Genomic DNA, 18,011 nt, shown 5'->3' with positions numbered 1-18,011 from the left:
TTTTTAGTCGAACAGGATTGGCTACTTGTTAACGCTTGTGGTACGATTGTAAGAAGTGTTATTCCGTCGTCGATCGTAGTTGATGTAAATATTATGATTGAGGAAATTGTTGGATTGAAGAACTGTTTCTTTTCTAAGTTTGGATAATTTCATTGACACGAGTTACGTCTCTAATATTCCAAATAATGATATTCTAAATTTGGATAAAGAGATAAAACGAGCGTGTTAAATATTAAACATTTTTAATCATTTTTACAAAATAAATATTTGCAGTACGATTTCATATCGAGTAACCGAACAAGTTCTTTCCTTTTACGGTAGAAAGATGTACGATAAAATAACGAGTTTATCAAAATTTCTTCGTCTCTTCCTTACACGTATCCTTTTCTATCCGTTAAGCAAACGAGTAAAAATTAAATTCCCACGTTTCTTTCCTTTTCCCCCGATTAAAAAGAAGCAAATCTAGAACCGTGTTACCTCGAGCGGCGGCCGTGGTGGTGGTCAGCGGTAGATTCTGAAGTCTGGCTTCGGGATTACAGGCCGAGACGAGGGTGAAAGCGCTGAAACGGTCCGTTGTCGGTTGAACGAGGCTCGTGGAGGAAACCGAGGAGGGATTGGAGGACGTCGCGGCGCTCAGGCTGCTTCCGGCCGCGCCAGGACTCCAAGGCGAAGTGACACTCGGGCTGCTCGGTGGTGAAAGCGTGGCCGGGGGTGATAAAGCGGCCGCCGGAACTCCAATGGCGCTGTAGTGAAGTTCCGGTTTCATGTACCAAGTTCGCGGTACCGCTTCTGATGGACATTAGATAGTCGTTTTTTTTCTTATTTTCCATGACCAGAATTTTGAAATCCCTTAGAAAGATTAGCGAGAAAGTTTAATAATCGCGTGGCAAATTTGTCGGATAGGAAAGTTTCATTAAAGAAGAATTTTCTCGGATATGATACTTTTACCTCGATAGATCATTTAATCGTGCACATTTTACAATTTATCAAGTTCAATCGATATGACGAAATATCGACGATTATTGTTGTTGTTAGAAATTAGAAATAAAAAAATAGCATCTGTTCTGCTTTAAGATAGATTTATATTACGCTCAAATGCGAGCCGAGTTAATGTATTATTCTCGCGAATCATAGGCAGCCACGGCTATCAGATTTATAGGAAAAATCACAAACATGCTCCTCCCTCGAACGAGAACTGTGAATTATACATCGTAGAAACATGCGTGCACGTATCCATCCGGGAGACATAACTCTAATCTGATCGTAAGCTGAAACGGGCGTGATTGCTCGGCGAACTTTATTCGCGGCGAGGTTCGATAAACCGACAATCAATAAGATCTCATCTATCCATCGCCTATCCTTTTTAAACCATAAAAATCGAAAACAAAGTAAAAATAAATTACACTATGATATTCTCGTGAATCGTTTTTACACGCGGATTAAAAATGAAAAATGCACATTACGTTTTTAAATAAAAGGCCTATCACAGGATAATCGTTCGACCCTTTTTATACCTTTTGCAACGTTAATTTTTTATAATAATAACGCAGGTGTATCTGATGTTAAAAATAATACAATATAACAGAAAATTTTCCGATACGGTGTAAAATATATTAAAGAGTGAAATCATTAGAGGATAATTATTTCACCAATAATTATTATATTTATTTAAAAGATACGAAAGAAATACGAGCATGCAAGAAAACATGAATCATGAAGTCGAAGGTTTTCAAGTAATAGATAACGTATACCTCTACGCAGTCTAATAATCGTGCCTCGTTGTTTGAATAAATCTGTAATGCGATTTGCAAACATGTCTGTGTCAGATATACGTGGTAGAATGGTTCCTGTTTTGCGTAGATAACGAGCCGTAATGTCCAAGCTCGATGTCAATCACCGACCGTTATTTATCGACTCAGTTTTACCATTGCTTACATACTCTTAATATCGTTAAAAAGGAAAAAAAAAAAAGAGAGAGAGAGAAAAAAGTATGAATATAACTGTAATTATCGTTGAACTACAAACGGGACTCTTCGACGTATTATGTTCAACTTTCCGTGGACAAAGTGGGTCGTTGACGATCTATTCAGTTACTTCCAATTTTTGTTTTCGTTATTATGAACGCTTTGTTTAAAATTTTCAGCAAGATATTCATCGTAATTAGATAAGGAATAAATGCACATAAAAGTATGAAAGAAGATATACATCTATTTAGAGAACGGAGATGAGAGAAAAGTGATTTTTGGAAAGAGAAAAGAATTCCATTCATTGGGAATCACTCGTATATTTTTATAATATTTTAAAAACTCGGATGAATACACGTCTATTATATTTAGAAAATTGTAATGTAAGTTTTTATATCGTGTTTCATTTAACTGTATTTTTTCCACCGACAGCAAAGATTAGAAATAGACAGGAAAGTCAACACGTTCTCGAGCGAAGAATAGATATTTCGATCGATTCGAACTGTTCGTTGTTTGCCAACTAATTACTGGAAAAAATAGCGTCAAAGTCAATTTACACGAAATCTCGAACGTGATCCGAATCGATTCAATAGGCCATCGAATTCTTGGTTCATTAAAATATGTATAAACAAGTGTCCAATGTAATCAAACATCAGTTTTCGTCTCCGAGACCAAGCAATCGAAAGATTTTTAATCGTCGACACGAACAGCTGTCCACTAAAAATCTAGCATACGAGTATAAATTATTAAACGGATCATGCAAACACTTGATTTATTTCATCGATGAAGATTATATTTGATGTATTTCGTTTATTAATTTTTTCTTCGAAATTACGAATGATCCTCCAGTATTCTATATTTTTCTTTTACGGTATCGTTATCGTAAATTTTGAAAATTGTATCAAATATTAAATTATATTTATTTAAATTTTGTAAAAAAATTTCTGTATTGTAATTTAAAATGTTGAAAATTTTATTAATAGAAATGAATAATAATTAAAAATTTAAATTTAAATAAATTAAATATCAATGTTTTTTCACTGTCAAAAAAATCAATGACGTGAGAGTTCGGTAATAAGAAGTAATCTGATTAATCTGAGGCTATTATCCGCTTTTGACTTGAGAGAATATTTCGTGCACATGTTGTAATCATATAATAACATAATACAAAATTATCGATACAGAAAAAAATGATTGTGTTTTTTCTACATCTTTTCTTACATCATAGCAATTGAGGAAATCAATTTGAAATTACGCGGTAAATTAAAAAATTCTTCCCTTAAATCGTATATATTATACCTTTTAAAGTCATAATTATAATATTTCAAGAATTTGTTTAATAATTTCTAATGTATCGTCATTTTCTTTTGGGAATGCCATAATCACTTTATTTTTGAAAACACAACAAAAAAGTTAAGATAACTTCAACGTCATTACTCAACGTTTTCAGTTACCAGTACCAGAAATAACACAAGGTCGGCCATAAAAATTCATCATAAATTCAAACGAAGGAGAAATTCATTTTCTCAATCACCGGTATCATCTATAACTCGTCTCTTTGCATAACAGCATCATACACTTCTCGCCAACCCATCAATTTTATCACGCGAACAAAACATGAACAAGAAGCTCATGAATAAAAAAAAAAAAAAAACTCACCGCACATTGCTTTTCAGTTGGCCGATCGATTAGTCCTCTAAGTCCGCCGATCGTTCATCGAGTCCTTTCTCTATACGGCACTAGATCCCTGGATATCCGAGCACAAACGATATCCTCACAATCGATAGATATAATCGATCGATATCAAATCCACAGACAGTTCCAATACACGTACAGTTCCTCCCATTCACTAGATCGACTCTTCCCTGGCGATCCTCCACGTGGTTCGCCAAGGTCGCGGCCTGGTTTCCGGTTCACGCGGTTCAGTTCGAATCGAGATGAAGAACACTTTTTCCGAACCACGGATAACGGACTATTAATCAACACTATATTTTCTTCCAAATATAAACGAGTTTTTGATTTTTTTCCACTAAAGACTATTCTCCTTTTACGATAGTTATAATCGATAAATGTTCTTCTTTAAATATATTATTGGATAAACAAGTGAAACGGAATGGAGGAGATACAATGATCTGTCCCTTGGCCGATCTTGAGGAGGATGCTCTTGGAGCGTCCTGGCTAAGAGCAGGACCCTGACTGACCCCTGTCTGGCCGAGGAGGGTACACGCACGGTCTCGCGTGGAGCGCGCGTCGCAGTCTGCTCGGCTGCTTACCTGCTCGGGTTTCTCTCTTCTCACCTGCGCGTCTCTTTGCTACCTGGAGGCCACGCCTACCGGGCTCACACGCGGCTAACATTAGCCCACGGTGAAGTGGCGTGCTGGTGGGGTAACCGCTATTTCATCCCCTCTCGATCGAAAGAGGATACAAGCGGTGGAGAATCTTCCTTCCTCTTTCGCGCGCGTAGGTTGAACTTCGTTTTCCAGAATCACCCCTTGTTTTATTTAATAAATTTAAGAATATGGCAGTTAAAAAGATATCTTTTTAATTCATGGAAACGAGTTTAATCAAAGATGCATTACTGAATCAAACTCTCCAATCTCGAAATAATATCGAATAATTGTTTTACTCGATCTAGAAATGGGAATTTGAAAAATAGAAAGTTTTGGAGTAATAATTTTGAAGTAGTTGTTCTTTCGTTTAATGTAAATTATAATATAGAAAAGAAGTTAAATTTCTCCGTTTTATTAGTTCTCACAACAAATTGAGAACACGGTAATGTTAATGGAAAAAAGAAGAAATTATAAAATTTCGTTGAAAAACTCTACAGTTATTATTTTCAATAATCATTTATATAAATAAAATCTATTATATTAAATACTCTCGAATAATTCGACGACATTATTCATATAAATATTCTTCCATCGATCGAATTATCTTAAAATCATCGCGGATAAATTTAACATTTAACAAAAATACTCAAATTCGAAGCCTCGATCAACTATCGAACCAATTGAACGGAAGATTTCAACGCGTGAATAGGAAATGGCGAATCGTGATACCGGGATGGAAAAGGTATATGGTGTATGGATTAGTTGATCTTACGTATCTGTCAGTAAGCAGAGAGAGCGGGAATGATTCAGTAAGACCAATAGGCAGCAGGAACGGCGGCGCAAGAGAGGTGCGCGCGCATACTAACGCCGCAAAGTTAGATTTGATTCGGTAGGGGTCGCGCGAAGAAGGAGAGATGCCAGTGCGTCTGCGCCGAGCGGACACGTTCTATTGGGCCGCCTTCCTAGAAGCGGGTCCACCTTCGATAATCGTACGCGTCGTTCTAGTTGAATTTAAATTAGGTTGTCACCAATCTGTAACCTTGCATCTTTCCACTTGCATCGTACGATGAACAAATATATCTATTGAGAACGTATTCGTAGTCGTCCAACGAATTTCACGTCGATGCAGGTCAGGTCTACTCACGATTCTAAGAAGTGGAAATAGGCTTTCCGAAATTGTTTTATTTTTCGCGGCAGATGATGTTAAATAATTATTTGAACATATAGAATGTGTGATGAGTATGTTAAAAAATATACAAGTTGTTAATACATTCGTGAGACATCTTTGAAAAATCGAGCTTGAAAGTATAAAAGTCATTATATACAAATTTCAGTTGTAATTATATTAATATTATATTCATCAGTTTGATATTATCAAAAATACAAAGATAGGAAAGTATCTATAAAATGGGAAAATGATGCATGAAATATAAATCATGTTTTGAACTGGTATGATATTAATACTTCTGAATACGTGAAAATATTCATTTAACTCTGAAATTCTTTCTGCAAAAATGATAGGAAATAAAAAACTTATATGGACAGTTTAATTTCTAATTACAGTGAACATTAGTTCTGAATCATTAATTTTTATCTTATCAATCAGAGTGAACATTCGATATATTATATATACAGTTATTAAACTTAAAATGATTTGTTATTAAATATTTTACTGTTATGCAAAGAAAAAAAATTGCCTATTAATAATTCATATCTCATTTCTTCTAAAATTTCTAATTTAATTATGCAAATTGAGAGATTGGAAAATTAACATCAACAATAAAATCTAATCACTCTCTAATTTTATACCGATATTTTAACAAGTTTGTAACAAAACACGCCACTCTCCACCACATTCTACGAGCAAATTCGCGCAAAAATTCTCGTTTCCACGCGTAGTATCCTTACAACCCTACACCGCGAGTATTCGAAAATTGCATCAACCGTTACAAACACACGCAGGCAACGCCACTTTCCCAACAAAGGATCGATCCTCGACGCATTGAAATAGACGAAGACGTGCAAAGGGAGACAAAAGAAAATGTCCGAGCCGAGGGACCGCACAATAGGGGAGGAGGAAGGAAAAGGAAGGCAGTCGGTGTATTATCGGAAACAGAGTACGTACACTTTCGTGGCGAGGCATGTATTGAAAGCAGGTCCCGATGTCCTTAACCCACTCGTGGTCCCACGATAACGAGCTACCTGGCAACTTCGGATAAGTGAAACTTGCATAATTGGCTGCTGTAGGAGGGACGAAGAAAGAACTCGACCAGCAGGTAACTGCACCTGCGATGTCTCCAAGGTACGCGCGTGCGCCCGGGCGAACGTGTGCTTCCAACGAGACCACTGCATCCGGATGAACGATCAAAGGAGCCTGCAACGTTGAACGTTTCGTGCGCGAGGAGCCGACCGCGATGAACGGAAATAGGTACTCGCACCATTGGGTCGATTGTGCAATTGCATAAATGATTGCTTTTTTTTCTTCGTGATTGTTTCGCTATACCGATGGAAATATAATAAGTGATTAGAATACTTAACAGAGATGTACTATCGTATTGTGAAAATTGCGTATCTTGAGAAATTTTGAAATTTAAGTAAATGATAATAATTATATGTATACGTTATAAGAGGTATTTCGAATATATTAAATATATTTAGATAAATACATAAATATTTAATCTAATTATTTGAAATGGATATAAATTTAAAAATATTAGATATTTATTAAATGTTAAAAATCTTAGTGAGAAATGTGGTAAAGGTATGTCAAAGTATTATTTTCAAAGTGTACGAGTAATTTTCGATGGATGATAAAAATTTTAAATACGAAGGAAAGGAAAAATCGTTTTATAAGAGGGCATAGGTAATTTTGTAACATTGATTCTTGAAATATGCACGTACCTTGATAATTTCGGCACATTGCGTGCTTACACTCGAAAACGTATGAATGAATGTCCCACGGTCCAACCGCAAACCTTCCTGCCATTTGGAAAGGATGCTTGAAATCTTTTTCATAGAATAACTCACTCCGACCTGAAATACAGAGGATGCATCTTTCAAAACCATTCGAACGTATGATGTGGAAACGAAAGTGAATTTTTACCTGTAATTTTCTTAACTTTAAAAATAATTATTATAATTATTATTATTTGAAAAGAGATTATTCGAAATGCGAAGAATTGCAACGAAAGTGAGTTTTAGTAAAATGAAAGCAAATATAAACTTAAAAATACAGATTTAAATAAATAAATATTTAAATTGTTGCGTGGGTTAAATAAAATAGAGAGAAGGAGAAATAAGATGATAATCGGACAAGTAACCTGTTAATATAATTGTGAGAAGAGGAAAAAGAAGAAGGGGAAGAACATATAAAATAAATAACTTTATTTGATAATAAACGTTTTAATAGATTTTTAAAAGATGTTTTATAAATATTTACATTACAAACTAAAGATAAAACGCGTTAATATATTAAAAAGCAATATTCTTTCCTAATTTACAATCATAATTACCTCATTACTTTTAATGACTACAAATACTTTCTTCTACTAATACCAAAGAAATCGATTATCATCAATTTACGAATCGATATATTTAACGAAGTAAATCAATGATAAAAATTTTCAACCGTGGTTGACGTTGCGGGCGCAAGCTGTTCCATGATAATTGCTGGTACTCGTTAATTATTCCTTTTAATGGTGGACCTCACCCCTCAAGCTGCACTCGCTATTAGGTATTCTCCCTTGCACCTGCATTTTAAGCACCGTTTCGTAACGATCCAGAGGATCTCGACGGAAGATTAAAGAGCTTTCGCCCGGGAAAAATCTCGATGTTATACCGTTCGAAATAACGATTAATAATTATTGCCTGAAACGAAACAGTGTGTACGATCTTTTTCTCCTTTTCGTTATTTCCGTATACATCCTCCACCTTATCGTTATTAGGAATATTGATCTTTACTAATATTTATGAAATATTATTATTTATGACAGTTAAATATAATAGTAGATATGTAATGTTTAACAATTTTGAACACGAATTCTTCTTTCTTTCTGAAGGGATCGAGATATGGATATAAGTATCTACGTGTTCCTTGTTTTCGTTTGATATATATTGAACTCGATTAATGTAGGAAATGATAAACAAAATAATATTTTAATTAACTGAATTTGTGTTATTCTGCCTAAATGTATCTGTATAACTTTAGTTATACATCTTTTCTGTTCAAGGATTCTATCAGGTATACAGGTAGTTATTATGCGAAATAAATCTTTGCTTGGCACTCTATAATATATAAAATAAAACATCTGAGTATCTTCGTTACGTTCTGTCGAAAAATTTTTCAGCAGGAAATTATTATTTTTAAATTATTATTTGGATGCCCGTAAAAACATTTGAAACAAATTTCCTTCGAAATAATTTTGTTTGTTCCGTCTGAAAATCATCCGTGTTTTTTTTTTTTAAAGACGATGAAGACATCGATTTGATCTTCATTTATGGTGAAAGTTATTAAGAATTCAGAAGTAGCCTGATTTTATAGAGATCGATACTCTGATTGTAAGGTATCTCGTGTATCTTATCGAAATGGTACAGAAAAAAATTGATCCGTTTCAAAAGAAATGGTCTTAAATCCAATAAACCTTCCGTTTCACTTAAAGAGTGAATGGCAGAAAAAAATAAGTGTTCGAAAGGCAATTAATGAACAAGTGTAATTATTAACACATGGACAGATCGGGACTGACATTCGCGTGTTACATCGTTTCTCATCACCCTGCGGCTATGAACACGGAAATCATTCAAGACACTCGTTACTCCACTTGTCACGTGTAATTCTGTTATTTTTATTGGCCACGCATACATACATAGACATTTTTCTTCTCGCTAATTTTTGACCATGTTTCAAGTTTCAAGTATATTTATCTCTTGTGAAATTATATCAACTCCTTTTGAAAAGATGTATGAAAGTAAGTACTACATTTAAGAGAGATAAAATGTAGTAAATACATTACGTAAAATTCGTTGGTAAGAAAAAATCCGTTATCTACTCGTAAATGGACACTTTCACGTTCAACGTTGATAATAATATGTAGACAATTTTAATTAATTTGCAAAAACATCGAAACTCTTCAAGACAGTTTGTTTCGCCTTAAATATAATATATTATATTCTAACACAATAAAGCACATTCTACCTGTGAACAAATAAAATTCATTTTAACATCATAAACTTCAATAGTGTGAATATTTACAAACATTTATAAATCTCTCGATGATCTTAAAAAGAGAACTTGTCGATACATTTAATATTCCACTCGATATTGCATAGATTTCGTGTAATCTCTAATGCTTCATCGAATGAATCTTTAATAAAAATGCAGCTAAACGTTAGACATTACAAGAGGCCATAAGATTGCACAAAATTAATTAAGGATCTATCGAGAACGCACAAGAAGGAGGCGCGTGTTCGAAGGATGCAGGCAAGGATGCACCGAGCGGAACGTGCACCCGATGCGGAGGAGCTAGCGCACCCGACGCTTCCCTTTCCCTTGCTCGCTAAGCGGATTCTCCATTGGCGTATCACCTGCCTTTCCGTTCCTTCGCGATTACCGGATTTTGATTCGAGCGCCAGATGTCGGAGCTCGCGTTCCACGGACTCTATCAAATCCGAAAATCGTTCATTCCACCGTTATTGCTGTTACGAGCCCCTCTGCCCGATGTTGAGCGACGATCGGGATTATTGCCGATTGTATCTATGTTTCGATGGTTTCATCTTTCGTTTTTTTCGAAAGAAAGTATGCAAGTTGATTGGATAAAATATCAATAAGATAGTCACGTTTTGGAAATATTTTTGATCGGTTACAAGGATTGTAATAATACTTAGAATTATTGGTTGATTTTGTATTTTGCATTTCTTCAGATATGGATCATAAATATTTCTTATTACGTTGCCTAATTACAATTTAAAATAAATCTGAAAATCTGAATCATAAAAATTTTGAATTGAATAAATATTAAGTTTAGATAATTAGATAATCACGATGAAGGAAGTAATAGGTGTATCTATATCTTAAGTGTAAATTAAACTTAACGGGATAGTGTCATTTAATAGTAAATAGAAAGAAATTTAATTTGAGTAACGTGTCTTCGGGAATCGAGGTAGGTTCGATAAAAATAAAGATATATAATTGAGTATTTACGTTAACATTCTCGCGATCTTTGAACAAAATGGCGCGAATCATTGGTGTTACGCCAATGACAGACAGCACGCGACTACGGGCACGCGCCGGCACGCGCCACATTTCTCACAGAAAGCACGCGCCTTTCCCTCTCTTTTCCTCTTCTTGGCATCCCCTCTTCCGACTCTCCCTCTCCTACCTTTTCTTATTCTCATGTTGTATCTTTCTCATTTTCTCTTTTCTTTTTTTTCTTTTTCTCTTGCTTATCCTCCGGTCCTCTTTATTCATCCATCTTTTTTTCATTTCGTTCGTTGAATTCTTTTCAACCAGAATCTTCAATTTCTCTTCGTTATCCCCACCATTTGTATATCATTCTCATTCACGATCTTTATCTGCCAAATGATTTTTCAATCGATTCTTAAGATCTTTCATCGAGTGATAAATGTTTATTACTCCGACTAATGGAGAAAATGTAAAAGTACGAAGCGGAAGATGTGCATAATCAACGATTCTTTAATGGTTTTGTTTGCTTTGGAGCAAGCACGGTTTTTGGAAGCACTAGAGAGAAAAGGTAAAGATAAATATTTGTATAAATGGTAATTGTAACATAGTTTTCATATATTTACAAACTTTTCTTTGATCGCATATTCTTTCTTCTTGACGGTATGAAAAATATAATTCGTAAAACATTAAAATTTATATATATTTCAATAAGTTGATATATTTTTTTTCCTTTATATAAAAAATTTTTATTAATTAAAAATCCCTTTATTATATCAAAAAGTGATTTTCTTTTCTTTATTGCTATATTTTGCTCATCATATCTAAAAAATTTGCGTATGGATTTAATATATTCTTAATTTAACATGTTACGGACATGTCCCGATCCCTATATTAACGGTACACCAATCAACTAATCAACAAAAGCTTCGAATCGACTACCAGACACGACTTGTCCAAATTTCACCTTATCGTATGTAAGTTCATTAATTTTACGATTGCCCGTAAGATTAGCAGGCGCAAGCGTAGCCAAATAAAGTGAGTTGTCAAAAATGACAGAATCATGTAGGCGCGATATGATCGTTTCAAAAAAGGATCACGAGAGAAAAAAACGGAAGAAAGAAAAGGAGATTACCGATCGATGATGATCCGTCATTGTAACGAGGTGTTGGCGACGCAAAAAGGAATATTTCGACGATGGTTCGTCGGGCCAACATTTTTCAAAAGCCGGATGGTATCGGGCGCAGAAGCATCCGAAAATCCTGGCCTCGCTCGAGAGACGTGGTATGCATTATTCAAGAGGCTGTGCGCATGTTCCTCGTTCACCGTGTTTACGTATGTACTACATACGGCGTGCGTGTGCGCGTGACGTCACTGCGCTCGCCGCGCCGCGCCGGAAGATACGGGGCACGCGTCCCTACACACGCGCTGCGGACGGACACCAGACACCGGGCAGCTGCAACGTGCAAGCACACGCGCTATACACCCGCGTGTTCGCATACCTTGTGTAGGTGTACCGGCCCCGCGGACGCCACCGATTCTATCACGCCTACCGGTTATTGACGTCGCCGGTTTTTTAAACTTTTGTTCCTAACCTCAAATTTAACCTCTGTCGAGACGCTTCCATGTATAGGATACTCGGTAGAAAAAGTAGATAGAAAATTTAAAAATGATTCTAAAAAATTGTAATGAATAGATAAAGAATAAATTGTGTAATTGATATATAATATTTAATTTAATAATAGACTTCAAATATTATACAAATATTATAAAAAAAAATTCTATATTTTTAAATGTTAATTGTTTAATGTTTAATTCTATATTTTTAAATGTTAATAAATTTAATTGTTTTTTACAAGTTACGTACAGTTATTTGCAAAAAATCGCTATTTATCTGAAGTTTTATTCTGTCAGTTGATATCAAGCTCGTCTTAAAGGATATTTATGTTAACGTTGATTAAGAACAGGTGTAAATGTTTGCTCGGGTCGCACGATTTTACGAGCTGACACAAATCATCCACCGTGTGGAATACTGCGTTCGCTTGACCCTGACGGTAATAAAGCAGCAATGATAATAAAGAAGAAAGAATAAAAAAAGAATACTCGATGTTGTGTGAAATAAGTCGACGAATGGTATAAAACGATCCACCAGCTCACTTACTGCTTGCTGTAAAACATTTAATGAATAATTTCTCAAATATGAAGACTATTACGTCGCAAGACTGATGAGATAATAACTTTATTTGCATCACGTGGTTCATGACAATAAAAATGGCGGTAGAAAAATTTAAGTTATACTTATTAACGATATTTTTTTTTTTTTATTTTACGATAATCTAACTTAGAATAATATAAATACATTTACCTTTAATTAAATACAAAGTGTTTCAAATGTCAATTCTTTTTGTGGAAAGTTCTATTATATATAATATTTTACCAATCACATGTTTAAGATTTACCTAACCTCAAAAACCTTTTCTCTAATAAATTATATAAATTTCTCTAGATATACGTTCATAATACATTAATCTCCTAATATAAAAATAAATCAATATAAGATCTAATATTTAACAAGTTGGATCACGAGAGTTCTTTAAAAATATGGTGAAGACATAAAGATATACACTTCGGTGTACATTTTAACCGTCGTCGGTTAAAGTTTCGGGAATTAAGTGTGGGACAGTGAGAACGCAACAGTGTTTTACGGTTGGTTCCCTTTGTGAATCGTGGTGCTTCATTTAATCACCCTGCAGGGGATGAACGAGCACCACACACACGTGTCAGTCCTTCGCCTCGCGCCGATGAACTAGGTGTCCGTACCGTGACACCGGCTTAAACCAGCTGCTGTTGTGCTAAGTACTTTCCACTCGAATTGTTCAAGACTCTAGTCGAATTCTTAGATAATGACTTATGAAATGACTTATGAAATTGGATATCTAAGATTTTGATTTTTTAGATATTTAGAATATGTTTAAATTGTAATTGATACATTCATTGTGAAAGAAATCATTTTCATTAGATTATTCATTCATACAATAATATAAATATATATTTATAAAATGGTACATTATTTCATAGTAGAATTCATTCCAAAATAGAAATGTTTGAACAGATAAAAAAATGAATTTTAATAGAATGGATCATATAATATAATTACTATCATTATTCTCTTTGTTAATGTTTTAATCAAAATTAACTGTAATCATTAAATTATATTAGAATTTTTTAGTTTTTTGAATCTAATTATTTCTTTCACAGCTTAATATTACACCATACTCAACAATAAAAATAGAAAAGAAAATAATATCAAATACTATAAATTTAATATAAAGAATCTAATAAAATATAATAAAAATGCTCAAGATCGATATTAATAATAAAATCACAAATAAAAAAAAAATAAATAAAAAAATCCTACAACAACAAAAAACTAGAAAAAAAAATTATGGATACTCAAAGACAAAAAGATAAAGGCAAAAAGTCGGAAAATCCCGGAAGAAGGGGATCACAGAAAGGGCGATTTAGAAGGCACGCGATGGGCACACGCCAGAGTGGAGAAGAAGGAGGAGGTTTTGAGAGAAGGTGGGCCTTTTTCCAGGGCCCGTATGTCGCACGCGTGTGCTCGTGTGCGCGTGTAAACGTCGGGGGCAGTGTGCCAACGTTGGATCTTCGAATGGCCGGTGTCATCTGGCAAGCAGAGCAGCCCGAAAACACATGGGTGTTTTGTCTCCTGCCTGTGTATGTTTCCATTTAATATGTGGAAGTGGAAGCGTCCACATAACGGTCGAATCTGCCGATTCGACCGAAACCGTTTACTCACTGTCTGTATTGGAAACTTTCTTTCATTCCAAAACGATTGGCTTACTAAAAAACCGATTTTTCGTTAATTGGCAGATTGTTTCGTTTGTTCTTACAAAGGAATCAGTCTTCTTTGCTAAATTGATTGGGAGAATTTTGAATAAAGAAATGATTCAGGTAACTTTTTATATCTTGTAGTAGTTATAGTAAAATTTGTTAGAAAAAAGAATATAATTAAAGAAAACATGGAAAAATAAATTGAAAACATGGAACGAAATTCGAATGCCAAGTTTTATTCTCAGGCAATTAAATATTTAAGATAAATTAAAATACCTAATATATTTCTTTTGCTAACAAAAGATCAGATAGCAAAAAAACTTTAGGTAGATCATTATCTTCATTTATGTTCGTGTTTATAGTATTATATATTAGAAAATATATGATAAAATAAAATATCTATTCACGATAAATTTTATTTCATAATAAAAGATATTTAATTTCTCATTAAAAAATTTAACATTAAGAACGGAATTATGTATTCAACAAAATCAGAAATATTTTCAATTTCTATAAAATTTTTTTAAAAAAATATTTTTCTCAATAAATACTTTCATTAATCATTTTGTCTTTATTTTTCACTGTAATATCCACGATTTCTCTATAAATCACCATTAACCTCCGTTATAATATTTCACGATGCCCAATATACTGCGTAATTGCTTCGAAAAAAAACGGACACAGCGAAGTTCATCAACTGCGGGCATATAAAGTCGGGCATTCGCGTTGATTTTGCCAACTGTACCGACATTGAAGATCCGCTTCGATGATTTCGAGTGCTTAATCAGGTGAGTGTGCACGTGCGCTGGACAGAGACATGGTCCATTCCATTTTAATTGAAAGAAGCTTAATCCAAATGAAGTTTCAGTTACGAAAGAACATGTTGAATATTCACCAAATAAGGAAGCAAAAATGCAGAATTAAAACGTGACAATTAAAGTGACATTTCTGTATATATCTATTTATATCAAATATAGATATAAGTAGAGATAATTTGTGGTTTAAGATAATTTCATCTTTTTATAAACAACTAATGAAATCCAGAATCTATTATAATATTGAAGATACAAAAAGAAACTATAAAACTTTATTGTTTTGAATATTAGAAATATTAGCTTGAAATATTACAATTAAACTAAAACTAAAAAAAATATTTGATTAGAAATATATTTTTTTGAAAATTAACATCACAAATGTATAATTATTAATAATGAGAATAATAATAATAATTATTTTATCAGTTATTTTTAATTTTTTAATAAATTTTAATAAATTATAAATTTTATATTTTCAAAATAATCTTTAAAAATAAATTTAAGTTTGTTGCAAAATTATAAGAATTATAAAAATGATTCTTTGGCAACTTTTTAACAGATAAATATAAAATATACAACAAATATTGAAATAATATATTTTAATGAAGTTATATTTAATTTTTTTTATTAATTTTTATTTCATTAAATAAAAATATATATATATATATATATATATAGGTATATATATATATATATAATATATTTCACTCTTTTGTGAAATGAGAATTGAATGTTTCACATTCAATGTGTAGATATTTATTTTAGATTAGATATTATAATTATAATATATTTTAATTTGAATCTATGAATAATACATAGTTAGGTACTTACTTACATATTATGGATCACTGAATTGGTGTTAAATAAAACTCAAGCTTGTGATGAAGTTAAATTATCTTCGAAATATCACTACACTTCCTATATCACTTATAGTTTCTTGCAATTTCTTCATAACGATGTATACACTGGTTCACATTTCTTTGATATCGTAGCGCGGGAATTGTTAACCTTTCGTTCGAGATGGTGTTCACTCTACCGGTTATAATATAATAAGGACCAGTTTTTCATCCGCGCGAATTGGCCTGTATTTTCCTTAAAGGAAGCGTCATTATGGCCACGTTTCGTATGTCTTAATTGGACACGATGGTTCTTGAATTCAGACGGATAATGAGCTTGGTCAATTGTCGAAAGTTGGTGTGCTTTTCTTCGCCTGCCGCGTTTCCTTTCGTTTACGTAACGACATTGTGTCTCATTTTTGGCGCCCTCTTGTGAAACTATAGATTCGCAATTATTTTCAGAAACGACCACTAGGGTGTGTAATTTTCGTTGTAAATCGCACGAGAAAATTATACTGTACGGTATCTCTACACTTGTTCGCACATATGATAATATATGATTGTTTAATTTCTGATTTGATATTCGAAATTATATACTTATTTTCAAAGTGATAGTTTAAATATTTCATTTATATTGCTAATTTTTATTAGTATCGAGATGTAAATGTAACATTATTTTTTTTTAAAAATGCTAGTTGACTTTATGTGACTATTTATATTAATCTATTTAAGAAAGATCTTGGATTTTAATTTTTCTAGAAATGATTGAATGTTAGAAAATGATAAAAGTTCATAGAATTTATTTTCCTCAAACTTTCAATCAATATATGATTATCAAAGGTAAGTATAAATTTTTCGCCATTGATAATTATACATATATGTAATCTTAACCTAAAACAATTATTTTTAATTTTTAAAAGTTATTGAAACAAGTTTTTATTACTGATAATTGTTATTTTTAACCTAAAATAATTTCAATCATATAATACTGGTAATCAAGTTTTCCATCATGGATAATGATTAAATCAAATCAATTTTGATTATAACAGTTATACCCTGTATTTTTGAATAACGAATACAAAAATATTTTCGGTATTCTATATCAAAATATCAAAATAACTGTACACTCGAATGAATATCGTATCAAGCAACATGGCTCGAAATTATGGAAATTGGACGGCGTGTTACAAACGAGCGTTGCGAACGAGCGACAGACCACGCCAGCTATCATTTGCCATTCCACGCGATTATACGGGCCGAAAACGCGAAGCATCGTTTCACGAAGACGTCTACTTAAGTGATTTCACTTCCAATTAACCGGGTATCGGAATCTACGTTGATTATGCCGCATTGACTACTGCTACATTGATTGACGCGATCTTGATAAACCTGCATTTCATTCGACATTCGGATTCTTGCGGAAATTTTTTTTAATCGATTGCGTCTGCGTATAACAAATATTGTATCGTCTCTAACCGTTGGTATCGATCAAAAAGTGAATTAATTGCATTGCGATTTTCGTGACAGATTTTCGTGACAGATTTTCGTGATCGATATTCATTTGAAATGAGAAAAGATGGATCTTGAGTGAGAAGTTGACTGAATACATTTAGCCAATAATGTGATTCAATTCTTTAAACTTAATCTCATTTGAACGATTTTACTTCATACTGTACCAAAAAATTGAACAAAAGGTAAATTCTAACATCTTTACATTTACAAATAATTTCTTGTGTGTTTTTTAATATTAAAAGAATTATATAAAATAAAAGCGATAAAGAATATAACGAGAAACAAATTCCAATGCTTCAATTCATATAACCTTATTTTTTGTATTTTTTCATCATTCAAATTATTTATTATTTTTTTTCTTTTCTTTTTTTTTTACATAGTGATTATTTTAGATTTATTAAAAAACTTAATCATAAAAAAAATATAATATTTTTATTTTCTATTTTCTTTGTATATTTATCATTTATGAGAAAAATATTAGCTATATCAAAATATAATCAAAATATTCTAAAATATATATATTA

The 18,011-nt window shown here is 32.9% G+C and overlaps 1 protein-coding gene and 1 long non-coding RNA gene across 2 annotated transcripts in view; one reads left to right on the top strand and one right to left on the bottom strand.

Annotated features, from left to right (window-relative positions):
• The window catches only part of LOC108004474 (zinc finger protein 628-like), a 29,604-nt gene extending 22,645 nt beyond the window's left edge, over nt 1–6,959 (bottom strand). Inside the window, exons 1-2 of the mRNA XM_017067418.3 lie at nt 3,624–6,959; nt 478–789 (exon numbers count right to left, since the gene is read on the bottom strand). Of these exons, the coding sequence (XP_016922907.1) occupies nt 478–789; nt 3,624–3,630 (319 nt within the window). The 5' untranslated portion in view covers nt 3,631–6,959. The remainder of the gene's footprint in view (nt 1–477; nt 790–3,623) is intronic.
• LOC133667319 (uncharacterized) lies at nt 1,802–2,988 on the top strand. The gene is made up of 2 exons (XR_009832704.1): nt 1,802–2,066; nt 2,144–2,988. It is a non-coding gene; the product is annotated as an uncharacterized LOC133667319 (long non-coding RNA).
• Nucleotides 6,960–18,011: the final 11,052 nt, after the last annotated feature.

Source organism: Apis cerana, linkage group LG14 (genome assembly GCF_029169275.1).
Source record: "Apis cerana isolate GH-2021 linkage group LG14, AcerK_1.0, whole genome shotgun sequence".
In the NCBI taxonomy this organism is placed as follows: domain Eukaryota; kingdom Metazoa; phylum Arthropoda; class Insecta; order Hymenoptera; family Apidae; genus Apis; species Apis cerana.
This window is presented reverse-complemented; position numbering and strand designations above follow the sequence as displayed.